The sequence below is a fragment of the Triturus cristatus genome, chromosome 9 (genome assembly GCF_964204655.1).
Source record: "Triturus cristatus chromosome 9, aTriCri1.1, whole genome shotgun sequence".
Classification (NCBI taxonomy): domain Eukaryota; kingdom Metazoa; phylum Chordata; class Amphibia; order Caudata; family Salamandridae; genus Triturus; species Triturus cristatus.
This window is the reverse complement of record NC_140592.1, coordinates 70,809,216-70,829,646: the sequence shown is the minus strand read 5'-3', so window position 1 is coordinate 70,829,646 and position 20,431 is coordinate 70,809,216. Positions and strand designations below refer to the sequence as shown.

Genomic DNA, 20,431 nt, shown 5'->3' with positions numbered 1-20,431 from the left:
GCAATAGCCCATCCAGCAAATAAAGCTGTCCCTTTAGGGAGTTCTGTGGACCTCCAACATCTACCAATGTCTCTCTTGGCTATCAAGTACATAACACCCACAAGCAGGCACTGGTGTCTAGTGTGCACCCAGCCCTCCATTATCCCTAAGAGGGCCACTTTGGGTCCATGCTCTCTGTAATCTAAATTAGGTGTGTGATTCTAGTATGGATTATGTGCCAGTATGCAGTTATGACCGCACAGGTTCTTATGAGGCGAAAAAGGATCCATCTGGGTCTCTACTGCACCAGCAGCGCTATGACTCAGCCCTCCCCATCTTTCACAACCTAATTGGGATATAATATTTGCAATGAAGTAATTAAACTGTATTAGTCTGAAAGTGGCAGGGATGGCCAGTTGCTCAAGGCCGTTTTGACCTCCTGACAATCATTGTCGTCCAGTTCCCCAACATCTCCCACAGAGTGTAGGCAGGGGGGCTGGAGGATTGGGCAGCAGGGAAGTGTATAATTGTGAGATGCCCCTTCAGCCCTGTGGGCCTAGTGCCAACTTTGCCTGTAGGGGGTTGTAGTCTGTGACTACCCCAAAGGCTTTTCTATGGGCATCCAGGGCATGTCATAGCTGCAAGTACTTAAAAATTTGGGAGGAATGAAGTGCAAATGCCGGCTTAAGGTGGCCAAAGGACACTATATTGTCATGTTCCCACAAGTCTCCCAGCTTTGAGATTCCAATTAGGTCCCACCCACAAAAGACTTTCAATTGACTGACATGTTCCAGCCATGACCCTGGCCATAATGGGGTGAGAGAAATTATTTTTTCCAGCCATTTGATAGCAGCTAGGGCTTCTCTCCAGCGCACAAGAGGGATCCTGGAGACCTGGGTGAGTCAAGGGGTGAGGCGATTGCTGTAGAGCAAACCGTGCACACCTCGATAGTTGAGAGTCAAGAGTTCCAGGCACCAGGCAGAGTCAAGGTAGTCGCCAAAAGAGCCATTCTCTCTCCCAAAGGGATCATCAGTGCTGCTCAGTGATATATGCAGAGATCCGGAGCTCTGAGGCCACCCTTGCACATCGAAGCTGAACACTTCGTAAATGCTACCCTAGGGGCCTTTCCCGCACAATAGAACCTTGTTGCCACCACCGGGTCTCTGTGAAAAAGGTCAGGGATGTATGCATGGATGGTTTTGTAGCACGTATAGATAGCGGGGGAGCACCAAGGCAATCATTTGGCGAAACATTTCATTGTTAAACTGTAGTTGCTAATGAAATAGATACTGTTGATATCATATGACTTTTCAATGCATAACAGTAACAAAACATGTAAACAGAAAATGAAACTTAGTACCTACCTAATCCTCCCCCCCACCACCCTACACTTCCCACCCGAAAGCATCTGTCGGCCCAACATCATAAACACCCACTAAAACCAATCAAGGAACTATTGTTACCCTGATCAAGCACATGTAGAGATGTATCATCTGTATTCAGGACCAGAGAGGCCCAGAGGGGTACCTGCCTTCATCAGTGTCGGACGTAGTCTAAACTCAGGAGGCTGCATGGGTTGGGTATGCTGCTGATAGAGATCAGGGTATCTAAAATATGCCCACTTCCACGGATAGAGTAATCACACAGTTACACGCACATACATACATCATACGCTAGGGCCCATTTCACTAACACACGCTCAAATACTCTACCAGCAATAAACCTGTGGAAAGAAAACACTAACACCCTGCATCAATATCAGATCTGGTTTAGTGACTGTCCTAATCATTAACATAATCTACACAACATATATTATAATGATCAAAAATATAAACCCAATAATTGACAAGAAAGAAAATTCAACACCATGTTTAAAATTATATTGCTTTATCTAAAATTAGTCAAAGTAAATCAATCAGAATAAATCATTTCTCATAGTTACCTATTCTAACTAAGTGTCAGAACGGGTCAGGACAAGTCTCTCAATAAAGTCTCTCAAGACGAAGTCCTCAGCATCGATCCTCAGCAACGCAACCTCACGCAGCAAAGGTAAAATGGCAAGTGGCAAAAGGGTGGCAAAAGAGTGGGGAGATCCCTCCCTAAACTAACAGTTTTTATAGTGAAAAATACAATGGAAACTCACATTAAGTTTGCAGAATACACTGAATCACTGAGCAGAGCGAGAAGGAAAGGATGCAACATTGCAACATTTATGAACCTCCGCTCAGGAAAAATACACATAGCGAAGACTACGGAACAGGAACCAAGGAAATAAAACATGTATCACATTTTATCCGGCTTCTCCTCGGCCATCGAGCCACAGTTCAGAGTTTCCCTCTAAGGCTCCTTTGTCTTTCGAGATTGCCAAGGACACTTTCACTTTTCTTGGAGAACACCCAAAACTGCTGCTGTCCTCATGGAAAGTTTCATAGAAGGACCATGGTCAGTCACCCTCAAGACCATTTCCAGCAGGGGTCGCCCTCGACACGTCTTTCACATATTCACTCGAGGCCAGGCTTCAAAATTAGCCATCATGGATTAGGCCTCCATAGGCCACAATAGACCATCTCAATTAAAAGAAATAAAAAACAACGTTACTACAGCATAATGATTAAACAGTGTTAACCCCACTAATACCCTTATGTGTATGCATTTATCTAGCTTTTGCGACATAAAAAAGCATTAATTCAGACAGCGTTTTGTGCTTAAAATAAACAGCACACAGCAACGTTTAAACATGAAAACTTGCACGTTATTTTTAGGAAAACAGAAACAGCACACACATGCTAACCCTCGTGTAACTTTCTCTCATGTTAAGACAAACGAATTGATTAATAAAAACATACTTGCACAAGACAAATAATTAATTGTTATTCATTAATAATTAATAAAAACGCATAGACATACTAGAGCTTCAAAAGCCCCTGAATTTTCTAAATGAAAACTCTGCTCCAGCACTGCCAACTTGATCTCCGTCTCCGGGTCCTTTTTCGAAAGCGGCAAAGTCTCCTCTGTCGGCTCTGGCCGAGCACCACTCCTGTGCCCCTATCGGATCTCCCGCTGTCAACAGTGGCATATGGGCCCCAATCCCAGGGATGCGCTCCTCGACCCACTCCCATACACTGTTAGGATGGTCAAAGAATAGGGCCTTGTCCTGGAAGAATATCTTTAGCTTAGTAAGGAACAGGTCCTGACCCGAGGAGTACGGCATGGATCCCCCGGGCGGCGCATAACTTTTCAAATCAAGATTGTTTGAGTGATTGACTCACCCTTGTATATATTCATCAACTTGGCAGCCTCAATTTTCTACAAGAATAAGCCTATGCTACTCCACAATTACAACCACCACACAGGGGCTGTATCCTGACTACACCTAAGTATAGGTTGTCTCCCCCTCCCCTGTCCTGAGGAAAACCCGTCAGCAGAGGACGTAACTTACCCTCCATGCACCAGGGTCGAAACGTCAACACTTTTCTCCAAGTGGGCCTGTACCTGATACTACCCCTGCCCTGCCCATTCCACAGATGATATGTCTCTGTGCACCTTCCAAAAAAATCTCTAATGCCAATTGGAATAATCCGTGAGGGGCAGGCCCAGATGTGAACTGGTGTCACTGTAAATTATAGCCAGTTTGCTAGGATGTACAACAATCACAATTGACTATTTGTTGAATGTACCCCGACTTTGACTCCCTTCTTTCTTATCTGTCTCAACCATGAGCACACTTTCTCTTTCTCACTCCCCATTTGGAGCAACCTTTTCATCTCATTATTGAATATGGTGATCTATGTACCGAAAAGTGATTGAAAGTTTTAAACAGTCACTATCAAGGTTATATTGAGTGCCGTTGTTGTCTTTTGAGGATGCAAATACTTATATATTTATGACCTTGGTGTGCATTCATGACCTTATGCTAAATATAGGCATATTTAATGTGTTTTTCAAATTATGAATGCCTTTACAACTGAACTGTAGTATAAATAAGTCTAGGACCAACTGTTTTCTGTGTCGATCGATACCCAGGTCCGTGTACATTTTTGAATTACCCCATTATATTATAATGGTAGTAAGGAACAGGAGCATGTACTTCATGTTCATGGCCTGGTGCTTCTTCTTTACTTGCTGAAAAGGCTACCGCTGTATCTGGACCAGTCTGGTATAATCCGGAAATATGAGGACCTTCGAGATCTCATATGGAGTTTTACCGAGAAAATTCGCCGTGTGTAGTCTATGTCCTGGAAGTTCAGTAAACAGGAGATGATAGCTCGAGGAGGAGCCCTGGAGGTGTGGGGGGGGAAGGGCAAATGCTCTATGGGCGCATTCAATAAGAAAACAGGTAGATTTTGTATCTCCTGGTAGGAAGCTACGAAGCTAGATTTCAAGGAAAATATCAGGGTTGGTCCCCTCTGCACCACCCGGGAAGCCCACAAAGCACAGGTTATTGTAGCAGGAGCATTCTTCTGCGTCCTCAACACAATCTTGTTTCCTGCCAGCTGCAGCTTGTGGACTGTCTGCTGCAGCTTAGATACTGTGCCGTCAAGGGCCGTGAGGCAAACCTCAGCCTACGACACTTTGCCCATCATGTTGCGTAGGTTGTATCAGAGGAGAGAAACATCTGCTTCTATCTCGCCAGTTTTGGCCTTGACGGCGTGCAAGAGGGCCGCATTCGTGACAATAGCATCCATCTTGTGCATCTCCCTCACAGCAGCACCGTCTATTTGTGGGACTTCTGATCCGCCGCTGTGCAAAAATGGCTAGGCGAGGTAATTGAGCTTGCTCTGTTTGGGAGCCACTCTATTGTTTGCAATGGCTGTGTCTTTAGGTCAACTGGGCCCGCCTGATCCTCCCACAGGGGAGCGGCACAAGCAGCCCCGGGCTCCCTTGCTTAGGTCTTTTGCCAATCAGCTCGGGTTTCTCTGTTGGCCCCTGCCCTGTTCCTAACCTCACTACAGCCACCCAAGAGGGGGGGCTCACTCCATCTCCTGCTAGGCTCTGTGCTCCCATGCATTGCTACCCCGGATGGTCACCACGAGGTAGCCTGAATAGCACTTCTAGGACCCCCATAACAGCCATGGGAGACCGTCTTAAATCAAGATGGGGGTGGGAACTCCAAGGGGGAGAGGAGCTGGTCATCCATGACGCACTTCTCGGTCCCATGGCCTTCACAGATCCCCCGCCTCCAGGACCTTCATACAAGTTGCACCACTGCACAGCGGTGCTCACCGATCCTTAGCAGGGTATGTTTTGCCTCGCTGCAGTGTGGGGAGGAGGCCCTGGTCCCTATTGTCCTCAGACCATGCCCGCATAGGGAGGTACACCCAGACCTCACCACTGCTGCGGGAGGCCCAAGTCCACACCATGCAGCTGATGCAGCCTGCCCTGTGTTTGTGGGCCTGTGGTGGTTCTCCAAAGGGGGTCACCATCCCAGCAGTGGATGCCCAGCTCCCATGGTTCCGGCACAGCCGGGGCGAGTGAGCACTGGCAGCAAGATTTACTTCCTCTCCAGCACCTCTTTGTCACTGAGGGGATGGAGAAGAGAAGCCCCTTCTTCCAGGTCCTCAGAGCCGTACACAGCTCCTCCTTGCAGCAGGCCATGCCATGCAGCCAATTCCAGGCCTCCCTGGCCATCCACTTGTGTCGGCCCCAGCGGTTGTAGTGGACCCCATGAACTGCGATCTTTGCAGCAGTGACGTGCCTGGGGCCCAGCAGGTCTGCGCACATCCTCAGATGCGCTGAGGCACTAATTAAGAGCAGGATGGATGGCGGATTATCACCGGCGCTGGGAGCGCTAACAAAATGCGGCCACCATCTTGCTCCTCCGGCCACACCCCCCACGTTGCAGAAAAGAACATCTGAAGTTGATACATATGTATTTTTATGTTCTCCTATAGGCACTTGTACTCTTGTCTTTCACTTCTGTCCTGAAGAGGCCATAAATTGTCAGTGTAGAAACATGTTGACTATTTTCTTTGGAGGAGATTCCAATAAACAAATTAAGTTGCACCAATGTATTAGGACAACATGGAGGAAAGATAGTAATGAAGGCTTTTCTGTATGCTCCTCGTCTGATTGCCTACCTCTGCGGTGGACTTGCTATGAACTTATTATTTAGACACCTCTAATGGAAACTATTCAACAAGATATAAGAGATCAATTTGTCATGGTGTATAAAAATGTTACGTGTGTACATGTGTGTCTTGTGGTATATGTTGTGTAAAATTGTACATATATATGTATTTAGGGACTGTGGGTTACTCTAGATGTAATGAGTGATGGGCAATTGAATATTTTTTATTGATTGTATTAATGTGCTTGATTAAATCAGGTTGCCAATGTGAATCAAGTGCCCCATTGTGATGAATAGTTTGGGTGGAATGAATCCCCATGATATACCATTTTGTCAGTTGTTGGTTAAGCCCAGGTTATGTGGGGTTATATAGGCAAGCCCTTTTTTTAATCCAGATTTATATCTGGGTGGACGGCCCGCCGTTCCACCATGAGGATGGAGTAAATTACTCTGTCCACATGGTGAATGGGCCACCGGTCTTATTTATAAATGACCGCCAAGCAGGCGGTCATTTATAAAAGCATTGACAGGAACTGTTGTCTCTGCAGTTCCTGCTAATGCATTTTACTCTGTGCTTTGGGCTGCGTCAGCAGTACACAGCCCTATAGCACATTGTATTTCTTTGTAATTCTCAAAAAGATCCCATAACTGGATTTTCTTTTTGTAAAGAAAAAAAAATGTACGCTTCCCTCACCATGGGAGTTTTTATCCCATGGTGTGGGGACATTATTACGATTTTACTGTTTACAGTCAAAACCTACCGGTGAGAAACTGTAACATATGGCTACATGTCCACCCATCTAAATTAGGCGGGTGGTCTTGTAGTAATTTCTGCGACATCCCTTACGCTCGTAGGCTATCAGAGAAGTTTGGCTACAGCAGAGGCAGAGTAGTCTCCGCCATGGCCAAACTGTTGGTCCGTTTGAAATTTAATTGGGGGTGCGGACGGCTATGTTAGGGGAAGAGAATATTTAAATCGGGCTCTTAATGTCTAATGACACAAATAAGAAAGAGATTGTGTGTATGTAAGCTGTGTGTGAAGATTAATGTGGTACATCTTTCATTAGACTGATTTTTGTTTGTAAATCAACAAAAACTTATTCTGAGACTCATTTTAAACAAACCTAGCTGTAGAACAAGATCCACACAGTCCTTTTCTTATGTCGAATTACTTTGGTAGATACCTGTCATAGGAACCTTTTAGGCAAGAAGTGAATACGGCTATTTAAAAATAGGAAATGTTTTTTAGCTTATTAATTCACTTTATTGCAGCAAGTTTGTGTTTTTGTGACTTCCCTACCAAGTAAAACCCGAATGAATGAAAATCAGCTAAGCTTCTAAAACGTAAAATGTACAATATTTGATTTCATTTTTTTAAAAGATATACTACATGATGCTAATATGTAAAATGTTACCCACAGGCGTTGCTGGTAATCTTGTAGCCATCCAGTCCAGTCGTATATCCACATTCCTGCATTTCTGGAGTATGCCAGGTGTGTTGCCATACAAGATGAGGCAGCATTGGCCAAATCCTTTTACCACGTTCTTCTCTTCAGGTAAGAAGCAGGTTTTACAATTAGGGGCTCATATTAAAGGTCAATGTACTTCTTGATGAGAATGTCAGTTTCGTGTTTACTTATGCAGCTTAGGTTACTTTCTTGTTGTGTCCATTTTCTTCTTCTCTTGCCACATCTCTTTTCCTTGTCCTCCATCCCATTTCACATCGCTAAATTATAGATTTAGAGCATCTCTGATGTTAGGACCTTGGAAATAATAAAGCCCTGTAAAGCTTAAACATTTAGGTGCTAAACTTAAAATACAGTCAGATCCATGCGTGTTGAATCAATCTCCCCCAAAAAAGTCTGCACCACACACTTAATTACCAATAACACAGTGACAATTCAATGTTCAGATGGATAGAGAAGGATTTAACCAGCATTCAATTTTTTTGTTAATACTGTATAAGTCAGTGATGAAGCCTTTACTATGGTTACTATGGTTTTCTGTTTAGTTCTCCAAGTCACATCTCCAAAATGAGGAGAGAGATGTCTGTCAAGAAGATAAGAGAAGGCACAAGTCAAGTGGTCTTCCAGAAAGAGAGGCACATGCATGCCCTTCTCTTTAGGTTTCTTGACAAAATCTTTCTTCTTGTTACCGGACATATGTCCATATTCTCCCAAAGTCCCAGTCCGGCCCTGACAAAGTACAAAGTCAAAGTACAAGAACTTTGACCACAACGGTGGGGAGCGGGCGAATCAAGGTTTGATTTGCCTTGTAAGTTTGTAAGCACCCACAATCTTAAGTTGATGTCCATTCACAAACTGCTGTCGGACCTTTTACACCCAAGCCAAGGTTTGCAGTGATTCATTCACCTTCTAGTGTGGGGGAACGTGGTGGAGAGATAAAGTAAGGGTTTTTTCACAAGTAAAAATTCCTATGCAGAAGAAAAAGAAAAAGTCCTTTGCACATCAGATGACCTTTTCACTGTCCACGATTGTACACTATGTACAGTTATACCTTGGAGAAAAAGTAGCTTTATAAAAATGGCGTGCTCAGTTCAATATCTAGAAAGCTGTGCTGGGCATAGCTTTTCAGGCGTATATACTGCTGACTATAGTGAAAGAGGAAAACAGTGAGGGCTAGAGCTTCTGTGAGAGCAAATTTACCATTTCTTTTGTGAATTGGCCCAACGTCTCTGTCTTTAGGACATGATGGACTCTGTCTTTAGGACATGATGACAAATTCAGCATATGTTCCAGATACTTAGGGCCTCAATGCATGTTGTCTGTAGCAGTATCCCCGAGGGCATGAGAGAGGGAATACTGCTCTAAGTATTCTAAGGTGCCGATTACGATCCGGTAAAAACCGGGTACGAACCGTCGGTCGGAGCGTATTCTCCGTCCGACTCGTACCCGGTTGTAAAACATTACAAACATGGAATTACGATTCGCACGGAAACACCATTTCCGTACGAATCGTAAAAAACACCGACCGACGAAAATATGCATACGAATGTGATCCGGGAATGCTGCGACGTGACGTCGGGACGCTTCTAGGCAGCGTTTCACGACCCAGGAATTACGATTCGAACCGACAGCAGTCCGGACGGCAATATTTTCACGGCACCCAAAAAGTGCCGCAAATGCGAAGTACGGCGCGAAACGACCAGAGTAGGTGGCCCGGTAAGCGCCGTACGCCCCCCCCAGCCCCCGCATGTACGCGCCGTACCCCCCCCCAGCCCCCGCATGTACGCGCCGTACCCCCCCCTGCCCCCGCATGTACGCGCCGTACCCCCCCAGCCCCCGCATGTACGCGCTGTACCCCCCCCCAGCCCCCGCATGTACGCGCCGTACCCCCCCTGCCCCCGCATGTACGCGCCGTACCCCCCCAGCCCCCGCATGTACGTGTCGAACCCCCCGTGTATGTACACCCGAGTACGTTCGAGTCGTACCCCCCCCCGTGTATGTACACCCGAGTACGTGTCGAACCCCCCGTGTATGTACACCCGAGTACGTGTCGAACCCCCCGTGTATGTACACCCGAGTACGTTCGAGTCGTACCCCCACCCGTGTATGTACACCCGAGTACGTGTCGAACCCCCCCGTGTATGTACACCCGAGTACGTTCGAGTCGTACCCCCACCCGTGTATGTACACCCGAGTACGTGTCGAACCCCCCGTGTATGTACACCCGAGTACGTGTCGAACCCCCCCGTGTATGTACACCCGAGTACGTGTCGAACCCCCCCGTGTATGTACACCCGAGTACGTTCGAGTCGTACCCCCACCCGTGTATGTACACCCGAGTACGTGTCGAACCCCCCCGTGTATGTACACCCGAGTACGTGTCGAACCCCCCGTGTATGTACACCCGAGTACGTGTCGAACCCCAGCGGGGGTACGCACCGTACATACACGGGTGGGGGTACGACTCGAACGTACTCGGGTGTACATACACGGGGGGGTTCGACACGTACTCGGGTGTACATACACAGGGGGTTCGACACGTACTCGGGTGTACATACACGGGGGGTTCGACACGTACTCGGGTGTACATACACGGGGGGTTCGACACGTACTCGGGTGTACATACACGGGGGGGTTCGACACGTACTCGGGTGTACATACACGGGGGGTTCGACACGTACTCGGGTGTACATACACGGGGGGGTTCGACACGTACTCGGGTGTACATACACGGGGGGTTCGACACGTACATGCGGGGGCTGGGGGGGTACGGCACGTACCGGGCACCTGTTTGGACGTCTCCATGGTTGTTATAGGAGTTCGGTGCGGACGGTCTTTTAACCATACGGTTGTACATTCGGACGCCCGGGACGGATCGTGATTCCCCAGTCGGACTTCGCTTTTCACGTTTGTACGGTAAATCGTACGAGGACGTGTCGGACACTTTTTCCGACCCGAGGACGTGTGGGGAATTATTCCTAATGCAATTCGTATGGTCTTTTTCCCATGCGAATCGTGATTGCCAGTTCGTACGGCACTTGTACGATTCGTACGGTAAAAAGACCGGATACGAGTCGCACGGGGAATTTTTTTACCGGATCGTGATCGGCACCTAAGTGTCTCTGTGTTCCTGGACCTACGATTACCTGGCATGTAAATACCAAACACAGTAACTGAGTCTGAAAACACTAGATCGGTTTTCACAGAGTGCGTATCCACACTCGGAAAAACTTTAAGCAACGAGTATTGGCTGAGATGCAACCCAGCCCCACTAGGATTAATTTGTCCTGGGGCACAGTTCCTCTGACCACAGAGCCCTTGGGCCACCAACCAACAGAACTACTACCATTTATCGCCAGATGAAAGCAGACAGGCATTTGCAATATCTGCTAAACCTCCCTATGAGCTTATGGCTTTTTGTGCCTTTAGAATTTTGATTGAGAAAGCTTCCTTCTTAACGTCCATCTCTTCTTGGTGAAATTGTTCTACTTCCCATATTTTTCTACTTCGGCACCCTCTCTTTTACAGGGGCAACATCATCACTTTTGCTTCATTCCAAATGTATTTTTCCATTCACACCTTAACAAGTAGATCATTCAACTAGTTTTCTGTCAGTGCCTGGCTTAGTTCAAACTGATGAGAGCACTTGCAATAGTTCATCCTGACCATCACTGTGTTGATGGAGGAACATAACCACAAAAAAATTGTTATCCATCTGTTTAATGTATTTTTCGTGCTTTTATCCAAAAGATTTACGTATTTCTGCATAAAGACGAAATTAACACAATTTAACAGGAAAATAGATTAAAATAGAATCAATTCTACAGAGAACATTCTCTAGTTATAGAAAGATGTGGAAAGAAAGCGGAAACGATTCTAGGATTGTAAAGGAAAGATGTGAGGGAAGACATTTGGGCCCTCATTATGAGTTTGTTGCAACAGGTTCTGGTATTTACTTCATGAGGTTCACCGCACAAACATGGCTTCTTAATGCGATAGACACCTGTCTTCCCCTTTCTAATAAAAGGATCAATAATCACCATCCGCCTGTGCCATGGTACACCGACACTCTAAAAAAAAGAGAAAGCCAAGTGTAAAGCGCTAGAACGGAAATGGAGAAGAGACTACACTCCTGAATCTAAAAATGTCTACAAAAAGGCCAAAAAACTGTATCATAATCTTTGTAAATCAGCCCGCGCTAAGTATGTCTCAACAATCATCTCTGATGCTTTGCACTGCTCGAAAACACTTTTTGGCATAGTCAAGGAGCTTGCTAGCTCAGAGACCATAGCAAGGCCCCCCCCCCCTCTCAATAAACGTCAGTGTGAGAACCTCGCTCTCTTTTTCGTTCAGAAAGTTGAGAAAATCTATTCGGACATTGCGAACACTCATTGCGGCGGCCGCCCTCCGTCACAGTCCGATAACCCCCTTCAGCTAACACTCTCTCCCCACATGGCAGACAATACTCCCCCCGACCAGGACAGAGTGCTTGATATTTCTGCAAACAACCTGGACTCCTGGCCCCTTCTCAATGAATACTCCCTTAAAATTCTCTTAGATAGTGTGAAATCCGGTTCACCCAAGGACCCTATACCGATTTCGGTGCTCAAGCAGCTTGAGCCACCTCCTCTGCGTGTCATTATGAACATCTTAGATGCTTTCCTACTTGAATCCACAGTCTCACCAGACTGAAAGCATGCCTTGGTGACCCCCCTCCTAAAAAAGCCCAATGTCGACCCCGACACACCCTCCAAATATCGGCTTATCTCCCTACTGCCGGCCTTTTTTGGAGAAACCCATCCATTCCCAGCTCTCTAAATTTGTAGAAACCAATAAAATCCTTCACCCATCTCAATCTGGTTTCAGAGCGGGTTTCTCCACAGAAACAACATTACTGGGGGTTACGGAAAGGCTGCGTCATCATCTAGATGCTGGAGATACTGTCGCACTCATACTGTTAGTCCTAAGCGCAGCATTCGACAGAGTATCTCACTCAATACTAGTAAAAACGATGAGATCACTTGGCATCCGTGGCTCAGCCTTAAAATGGCTTATTACTTTCCTGGCTTACCGTACTTTCCAAATATTCTCCGCAACTGCCAGCTCTGACATCCACCTCTCACCCCAGCCCCTTGCTTTTTAACTTATATGTCAGACCTTTAGCTGACATTGCGGAAGATGCTGGGCTGACTCTGTTCTCCTACGCAGACGACTCCCAGATTATCTTCTCTCGCTCCAAAGCAAGTACCGGCGTATCATCCCCCATTCAGCTAGGATTAGGGAGAATCGCTTCATGAATGCACACCAACCACCTAAAACTTAACGGTGAAAAAACCGAGGTCCTGATCCTTGGTAAAAACAAAGATCTCTGTGGCCCACTACATTGGCCCAGCGAGATGGGAGCACTTCGTCGGCCTTCCAGTCATGTCCGCAATTTAGGCGTAACCATTGACGATTCGCTCACTATGCGCCACCAGGCAGTCAAGGTTACTGCCACCTGTTTCACCATCTTGAAATGGCTCAGAAAGATCATCTGGATGTTGCCAGAGGCTACCCAGAGAACAGTAGTCCAAGCTCTCATCACCTCAAGGCTGGACTACGGAAATGTTCTATATCCTGGATCCAACAAGGTTGTAACTCGCAGGTTGCAGATGGTACAAAACTCTGCGTCAAGACTACTTTGCAGGGTTCCCAGAGCTACCCCCATCTCTAGCCACCTACGGGACTTACATTGGCTCAGGGTGGAGAACCGAATCCAGTTCAAAGCCCTGAGCTACATGTATAAAATCAAAATAGGCGCCGCACCACAGTATCTGCAATCTCTGGTTAGCCCCTATGTGCCTACCCGCCACCTCCGCTCAACAACCCATGAGAACTTTACTGTACCCAGATTTAAACTATCCAGGATGGGAGGCAGATCATTTGCCTACCTTGGCCCCTCACTTTGGAACTCACTCCCCTCAGCTATCCAGAAAGAAACGGTCTACGCCCGTTTTCGCAGGTCCTAGAAGACTTGGCTGTAATCTCACTAAGCTGCTACACATTCATCCAGTCTGCTCTGGCGCCGGGAAACCCTTCTTGGGTCGCTGCCGCGCCTTACAAATTCAATAAATAAATAAATAAATGGGGTAATACCACCACCCGCGAATGAAGCATTTACCACATATAGTAAATACCTGCTCTTCTGTTTGTTTAAAAAGGGAATGGGACATAAGATATTGAATTGGTTTTTAACATAACAAATTCTGCACATTGATTCTTTTTTCCGGGTCCTCCTTGCCCCCTCCCCGATAAATTTCGGCAGGTTTGACCAGCCAGACTTTATCAGAGGAAAACTTTGAGGGCATGATAATTATCGCACAACTGTGCAAAAAAGACTTTCACTCTTACTGAGGATCATAGTCTTTCCTTCAGAAAAATCATTCCAGTAGCACTAGAAATCCATCACCAAGTGAATGTTCTGTTCTGTTGTCAATATTCCTAACCATATTGTCGCTTAATGCTTTGTTTATGTTTATCATGTAATTTACCCATTAATTTTGACTTCATAATTAGCTGTATTATCATTAGTTACCTATAGTTATGAATAAGAAGGCAGATGGAGGTGCTTAATTGAGTACAATTAGTCAATAGAGTTATTAATAGTAAGTTCCTAATATTACTAACGCACCATCCATCGTGGGCTTATTTACAACTAATTGCATCTGACCAGTCGGCTATTTTAACAGAGTGGAGTTTGATACATTTATTTATATTTCGGGGTGGGCAGTGCCGAGGCTGTCTCATGCAAGTGTGGTACTCTGCCTCCAATCTTTTTCAATTTCAAGTCCTTGTATCACGTGCCATCAGTTCCAATTAGTGGCAATTTGGTGGATTACTGAATTCATTATGCCGTGTAACGTTCCTTTGTACTTCTCTCCCCAGGAGTAAATTCCACGTCTGCTCGCGTCCTGTTTCTTCTTGTCATCCCGGGGCACCTCACCTTTCTTTATACAATTAACTTGTTGCAGGGAGGACATACCGCCATTACCTTCACATTCGTAATGTTTTACCTCACTGCTGCTTTGCTGCAGGTAAGGAGTACTCATGGCCTGTGTATAATGCTTTAAAGAATATACTGTAAAAGGTTCATTGATGACAGAACCTAATATTCCTCCATTATAAATGCTCTAATCCCTTTCTCAGAATAAAGTGCTAATTACAGTCAGAACTAGTTATAAATGTTTGATAGGTCTAAGCAAGTAGTAAAAAAATGTAATTTATGGACGCAGGAATGGTAAGTTGTATTTACAGCTATTACAGGAAATACTATCTATGATAGACTGTCCACTTCAGCATGTGATAACTGCCTCAGAAAGAGGCCTGTTGTGGGGTTGAAAGGGACTTTAATGAAATGCACATTTTGTTTTAAAAAACACATTAAATAGTCACTCTGGGAATACTGTTACAGAGTATCTGGTAGTGTGTGGATGTTGGTGGAGGTATGCTGAACACAACCATTACAGCAATATAAACCCAATTTCAGCATAAATAAAATGCATGTTTTGTGAGCTTTAATTTGTCTTTATGAAGTTCAGTGTAGTTAGACATAAATACACTTCTTCTCTGAAGGTCGGTTTCTTCCTTTATGTCTTCAAATCCTTCCACATTCCTCTGCAGTTCTTAATCTGTGGCTAATCCAGAATTAACAAAATCTGTTCCTGCAAGCCGATACTTATTGTTTCCACATTTTGAAGTATTACCAATCTTGGTTGTGTCCCGTCATAACTTTACGAGAATCAGTCTTCATATGTTGGATTGCATCGTACAGGCAGATGATAAGGGGAGTGCATGTCTGTGAAGCTGCATGGCTCCACGGCATTTTGCTTGATGAACTCTTTTGAATCCTTTTATTCTGTTCACTCTCAAGGGCTATTGAGTCTTTCCAGAGTGGATCATGTCTATTTTTACTTGCAGACTCCATTCGTCCTCTATTAAGAAAGGTTCCTCCATGGTACTTGTGAAGTAGCTAGTGTCTCATCCTGTGTCCCCTTGTATTTGTTCTTTATTTGGTGAAACTGACTGATTACCAACTCCAACAGGTTAGAAGATCGAATAACCTACAAAGGCAAGTTGAAAGTCAAGTTGAAAGTCTACAAATCCTGTAGATAAAGAAGAAAGTTGAATACCTTGGGAACTGCATTTATCGAGCTCAAAAACGCTCCTGCCAAACGAGTTTAGAGTTCAGTCTAGGCTCAGCTATCTTGCACCCACACAGAATTTTGGTGGGAGGATGCAAAGAGGATCTGAATAGAGTCAGTCCTAGTTGGCCAACGTTAAAGCAAAAAATAAAATGCTGACTCTCAAGCAGGTAGTCTCTTGTTCTCTAAGAAATTTAAAAATAATTAATTAAAACCAATTAAAGGCTTTAAGTACTATTGTTCTGGGCTCCAAAAGCAGTTGCCATTTGTGACCAGTTTTTGCAACCAGAAACTTATTTTGACGAACGGACCTATGTAGATCAGTTTGCAAAATAAGGAATCTGAATTGGTCGCAGTGCGACCCACCTAATTAATAATTATTAGGTTGGTTTCAAACCTTGACTAATTTCTCCTGTTGCAAATCACAGGGATAGTGGTATGCATTGGTCAGAAAATTACCATGTCTGCGATTGATTTTAAATAAAGTAAACCTTTTTTATTTTTAAAGCAGCCCCATTTCATTACAGGAAAGGGTCTGCTTTGAAAAAAAAAAGATTTTGTTTTCATTTAAATGTTTCAGTGAAAGTTGGTCTCATTGACCACTGCCGACTCCCCATCAAATGTTTTCCCCAATTCAGAAATGGAAAGGGATCCAGATTGAACACTTTACCTTTTGCTAAGAGGTTGCCACCCCAAACTGGGAGTCATTCACTTTTCATTGTTTTACAACCAAAAGTTTGCAATGAAAACATTTTGTATCGATTTGTAATACACCCGCAACACACCCAGCCAAATTGTGAATCGTTAACCATTTGGAAACTCATCCTAGGATGTAGTGAAAGTTTAAGACTTCTAAAATTAATTTTGAACATACAAAATATCTATAGATCAGTCGCCCTTGATGATTGGCAGTTTGATGATGAGATTGTTCCTTAACCTTAAACATTGTGGTTGAATTGTGTAGCCTTAAGTACTTGAAGCAGTGAACCGGGTCTGGCTGGCACCTGAATTTCTTCGAGTAGTTTCATGATTTGATTTGATTGTCATGGATTTTGATATATCTGACATGTTTTCCTACCCATGAGACTCATGGGTTGAGTCCACCGAAAAGTACTATAATATGATTTTTTAATGTTGTTCCCTAGTAGAGTATGACTCTGCTGAAGATGGGGTTATCTCAAAGAAAACCTTTTTGACAAGCGTAAACACCTTCCTTCTCTCCAGACTGAGTCATGATTGGCTCTTGGAGGCAGCAAATCAATATTCACGGGGCACATGCTGTATTACTTTCACCTCAGTTTAGAGAAGCAGTTAATTGGCTCCTCTAGGTACATCCATGCAGTCGTTCACGACATGGACCCTTCACTTCCTTCTGCTGAGTATGAAGTTGTAATTGTCGCAACAAGGTGGACAAGTTAGGCACTAGTACGCCTTTCTGGTAAAAGTAAAGAGCACGACACTTTGTTTTTGCCTCACTAGTTTGAGTGAGTTTTAGCAAAGCAGCCGGCGGTCTGCAGGAACCAACACCAACACCAAGGAAGAGGCCAAGGCCATAGCCTTTTTTTCTTAATTGTGAAAAAGGAATGTGTTTTGTGGCTAATCCCATATCCTGTGTTTAGCCTGGACAAGAGACTTGAAGCCCCGAAGCAACCTCTGATTGCCCAAGATTCATCTGACCTAGTTCACATTCCTTATTGGCATTATGACATGTTTACACTCACCATGGACACTGGGACATTATAAGCATCATAAATTGCTGATCACCATGGGATTTGTTGGTCTGGAAGTATCTCTAACTGTGGCTTATGATTACTGTCATATTTCAGATACTCTTGCCTAGTGTTCCACCTGTGTTTGCTTTTGACAGACTTTTCTTCTCTTTTCAGGTCGCTATCCTACTCTACCTGGCTGATCTGATTGTGCGATTCATGTGGAGAAAAGAATTGGACCCGGATAATTTCTCCATCCCCTACCTCACAGCTCTTGGAGATCTCCTAGGAACAGGATTCCTGGCTGTCTGTTTTCGGTTGGTGTTTCTCATGAGTGGGCAGGTTTCAGACATGGGAAACTAAGGACATTTTGTATATCTCACAATCAGGGATGTGTGATGCATGAGTGCAACATTGACTCCACAGTCATGGGATCAAGAATGTCTCTTTGGTTTCATTTTTGTAAAACAAAACACACCAGTCACAGGGTGACATGCTTGCTCTTCAGTGTTCTGAAACTTGGTGGATCTTTCTGAGAAGAATTGCTGAACATCATGGAGACTGTTGCACTGCCCCAAACAGTGCAGTTAAAGTAATAAGGAACTTCTGTAAATAAAGTGCTAATGTCCACGGAATGCTCTTTGTAAGGACCGCCTTACATTTTTGGAAATAATGTAGACTGGAAAGATGTGGTGTTTCGTAAATGTTTGGTAATGTGACAATAAAGACCTAACAAATGTATTGGGCACAAAGATAAGACTTTACCCTACATGTTTTTAATTTGGACAGCTATCCTACAGTCCTTACTGTCAAAAGAAATGTCTACAGCTTATGTGAGATGACACTGTGAGGAACTGCATCTAATTAGTCTTACCGGAAGATGGGTGCTCCAGGTCAAGGAATTTGAGTAGTGCTACCCCAAGTCAATGATAATGGAGACACCCAAATGCTAGCTTTTATTAGGAGTCATTTGCCAAAAGAACAAATTTGGCAACCTTTTAATGAAGTGCATTGCTGGACAAAACTTGAGCAGTTTTTGAGTTGAAGTGCCTTGTGATAATGCGGTCATTAAATACATTTAGCACTTGTTTTTTACTATTTATACTAGACATTGAAACTTGGAATAGCTAAGACAGATGAGTGCAGACAATTCGAAGCTTCTGAGATGCCTTAATCTGAAAGTCTTAATCTTCACTGTGGAACACCAGCCTGGGAGTCTCCATGCTAATGCAGAATGTCTAACCAGATTCCTCCTCTTTCAAAGACGTCAGGATAGAGGTTGGTGTGAGTCTCTGTCATGTTAAAGAGGAGAGAGCGTTTGAAGGAATCCGATCTTCCTCTTATTACTTACAGAGCTAATTGTTTGGACGCCCCACCTGTACTTCCACTAAAAGAGACATTGTGTATTTCTAAGATCAACCCTGATGTACTCTGTGTAATGGATTCCAAATTCATTCCTGTTACGATAACCCTGGTAAAATTATTATGAGTTGTCCTAGTTCAAGGTAGGCAGTTTTAAGCTGGATGCACATTTTTATTGAAATTTACTTTAAAGCTCAGAATCCTGATATTTTAGTATCTTTTTTCAAAAGTATGTTTCTTAAAAGTTCAAAATTGCTTTGCTTTATTTTAGCCACTTGGAATACACTTACCTTTAACTGGAGCATGTCCTGAAAAATGACATCTGTATGTTAACTGAATATGGTAATTTAGTTTTTTTGAGAGCCACCTTCCATGGGCATCTCAAAAGCATGGCTTTCTCACTTGCTAACAGCTGCTGGCAGGAGATGCTTTTGTCATCTGTGGATCCAGTAGCAGACCACTGGCTCCTCTAACCAACAGCTGATCTTGAGGAAAGGGGCACTGAACAGACTTAAAGCCATAGCAAATTATCATTATTACTGTTGAGTCCCTTACAAATTAGGCGTTGTCTTGGAGTCCAAAGAATAAGGACACCAATATCTACCTGGATAAAATACACATCTGCTCTAATACAGTGCAAAGTCACTACAACATGGTTGCCCAAAAGAGGATTTAGCTCATTTAAAATCCGAGTAGTTCTCAACCATGAGTACTTTAGAGTATTGCATCCCAGTTTGTTTCCTTTGAAATAAGTGTTTGCAGAGTTGCAGTATAGTCTCTTTTCCCCTGTCTTATTTAGAGGTGGAGAAACTGCTATTGTTCCAACGATGGAGCCTTGCTGTTCAAAAACCTGTGATTGGTGGTCACTTCGCCACAGGGGTGATAGCTGACTTTAGAAAGCCCACCGTATTCAGGGTGGTCGCTTTGGTGTGGATTTTTCTTGCCCAAGTCAGCCATGGTCTGCCAAAAGCAGAAATGTCTCTAAACTGGAACACTAAGCTGGCGCCGCCCTGATTGAGGCTCGTCAGTCAAGTCGAGCTGGTTCCAGGTGCACAGTGAGCACAGGATCCACGTCTGGGTAGTCACTTAGGACTTTACATCAGACACACAAAAGTTGATGGGAGGAATGTTTGCAATAAATCTAATCACTAGCAATTGTGTGTGGCACCTATTTTTTATGGGTGAATGTGAAGCTTGCTCTCTCCCAGAGAATATTTAAATGAGAATATAATAAAACCGTGAAATTATGTGAATGATTATCACTCCCTACAAACACAGTATGGCACAAATCAGTGAAACATAGAACATCAAGTAGACTACCTAGTTACAGCCAGGATGGAATGCTACCTTTTCCTGGCATATTTGGGATAGGACTACACTGCCACAAGAACCTCTTTTCCCTGAGTGCAGTTTGTGGTGCGCAGAAGTGCCTCAGGTTACACATGTTGTGAAGTTTAGGATGACAGCTTGCTTGGTGCTTCAATCGCTTATCATCTACAGAAGAGATGGGGAAAAAAGGTTTCATAATAGGATAATAGTGGTGTATATCCAAGGAGAATATGGGACCAAACAACACTGGCTAAATTCATGGGGAAGGGGGGAGGTTAGGGCCTCTAATGCAAACATTCTGGGAAGGGCCTAAAACTATTCTACCAAAAATATGAGAAG

At 44.3% G+C, this 20,431-nt stretch overlaps 1 protein-coding gene across 3 annotated transcripts in view; it reads left to right on the top strand.

Moving 5' to 3' along the window:
* Nucleotides 1-18,491, top strand: part of SLC41A3 (solute carrier family 41 member 3) — a 254,232-nt gene extending 235,741 nt beyond the window's left edge. For all 3 annotated transcript variants that reach the window (XM_085624417.1, XM_085624418.1, XM_085624419.1), the window contains 3 exons: nt 7,468-7,602; nt 14,437-14,585; nt 17,579-18,491. In XM_085624417.1, the coding sequence (XP_085480543.1) occupies nt 7,468-7,602; nt 14,437-14,585; nt 17,579-17,764 (470 nt within the window). In that variant the 3' untranslated portion in view covers nt 17,765-18,491. The remainder of the gene's footprint in view (nt 1-7,467; nt 7,603-14,436; nt 14,586-17,578) is intronic.
* The last annotated feature ends 1,940 nt before the right edge of the window (nt 18,492-20,431 follow it).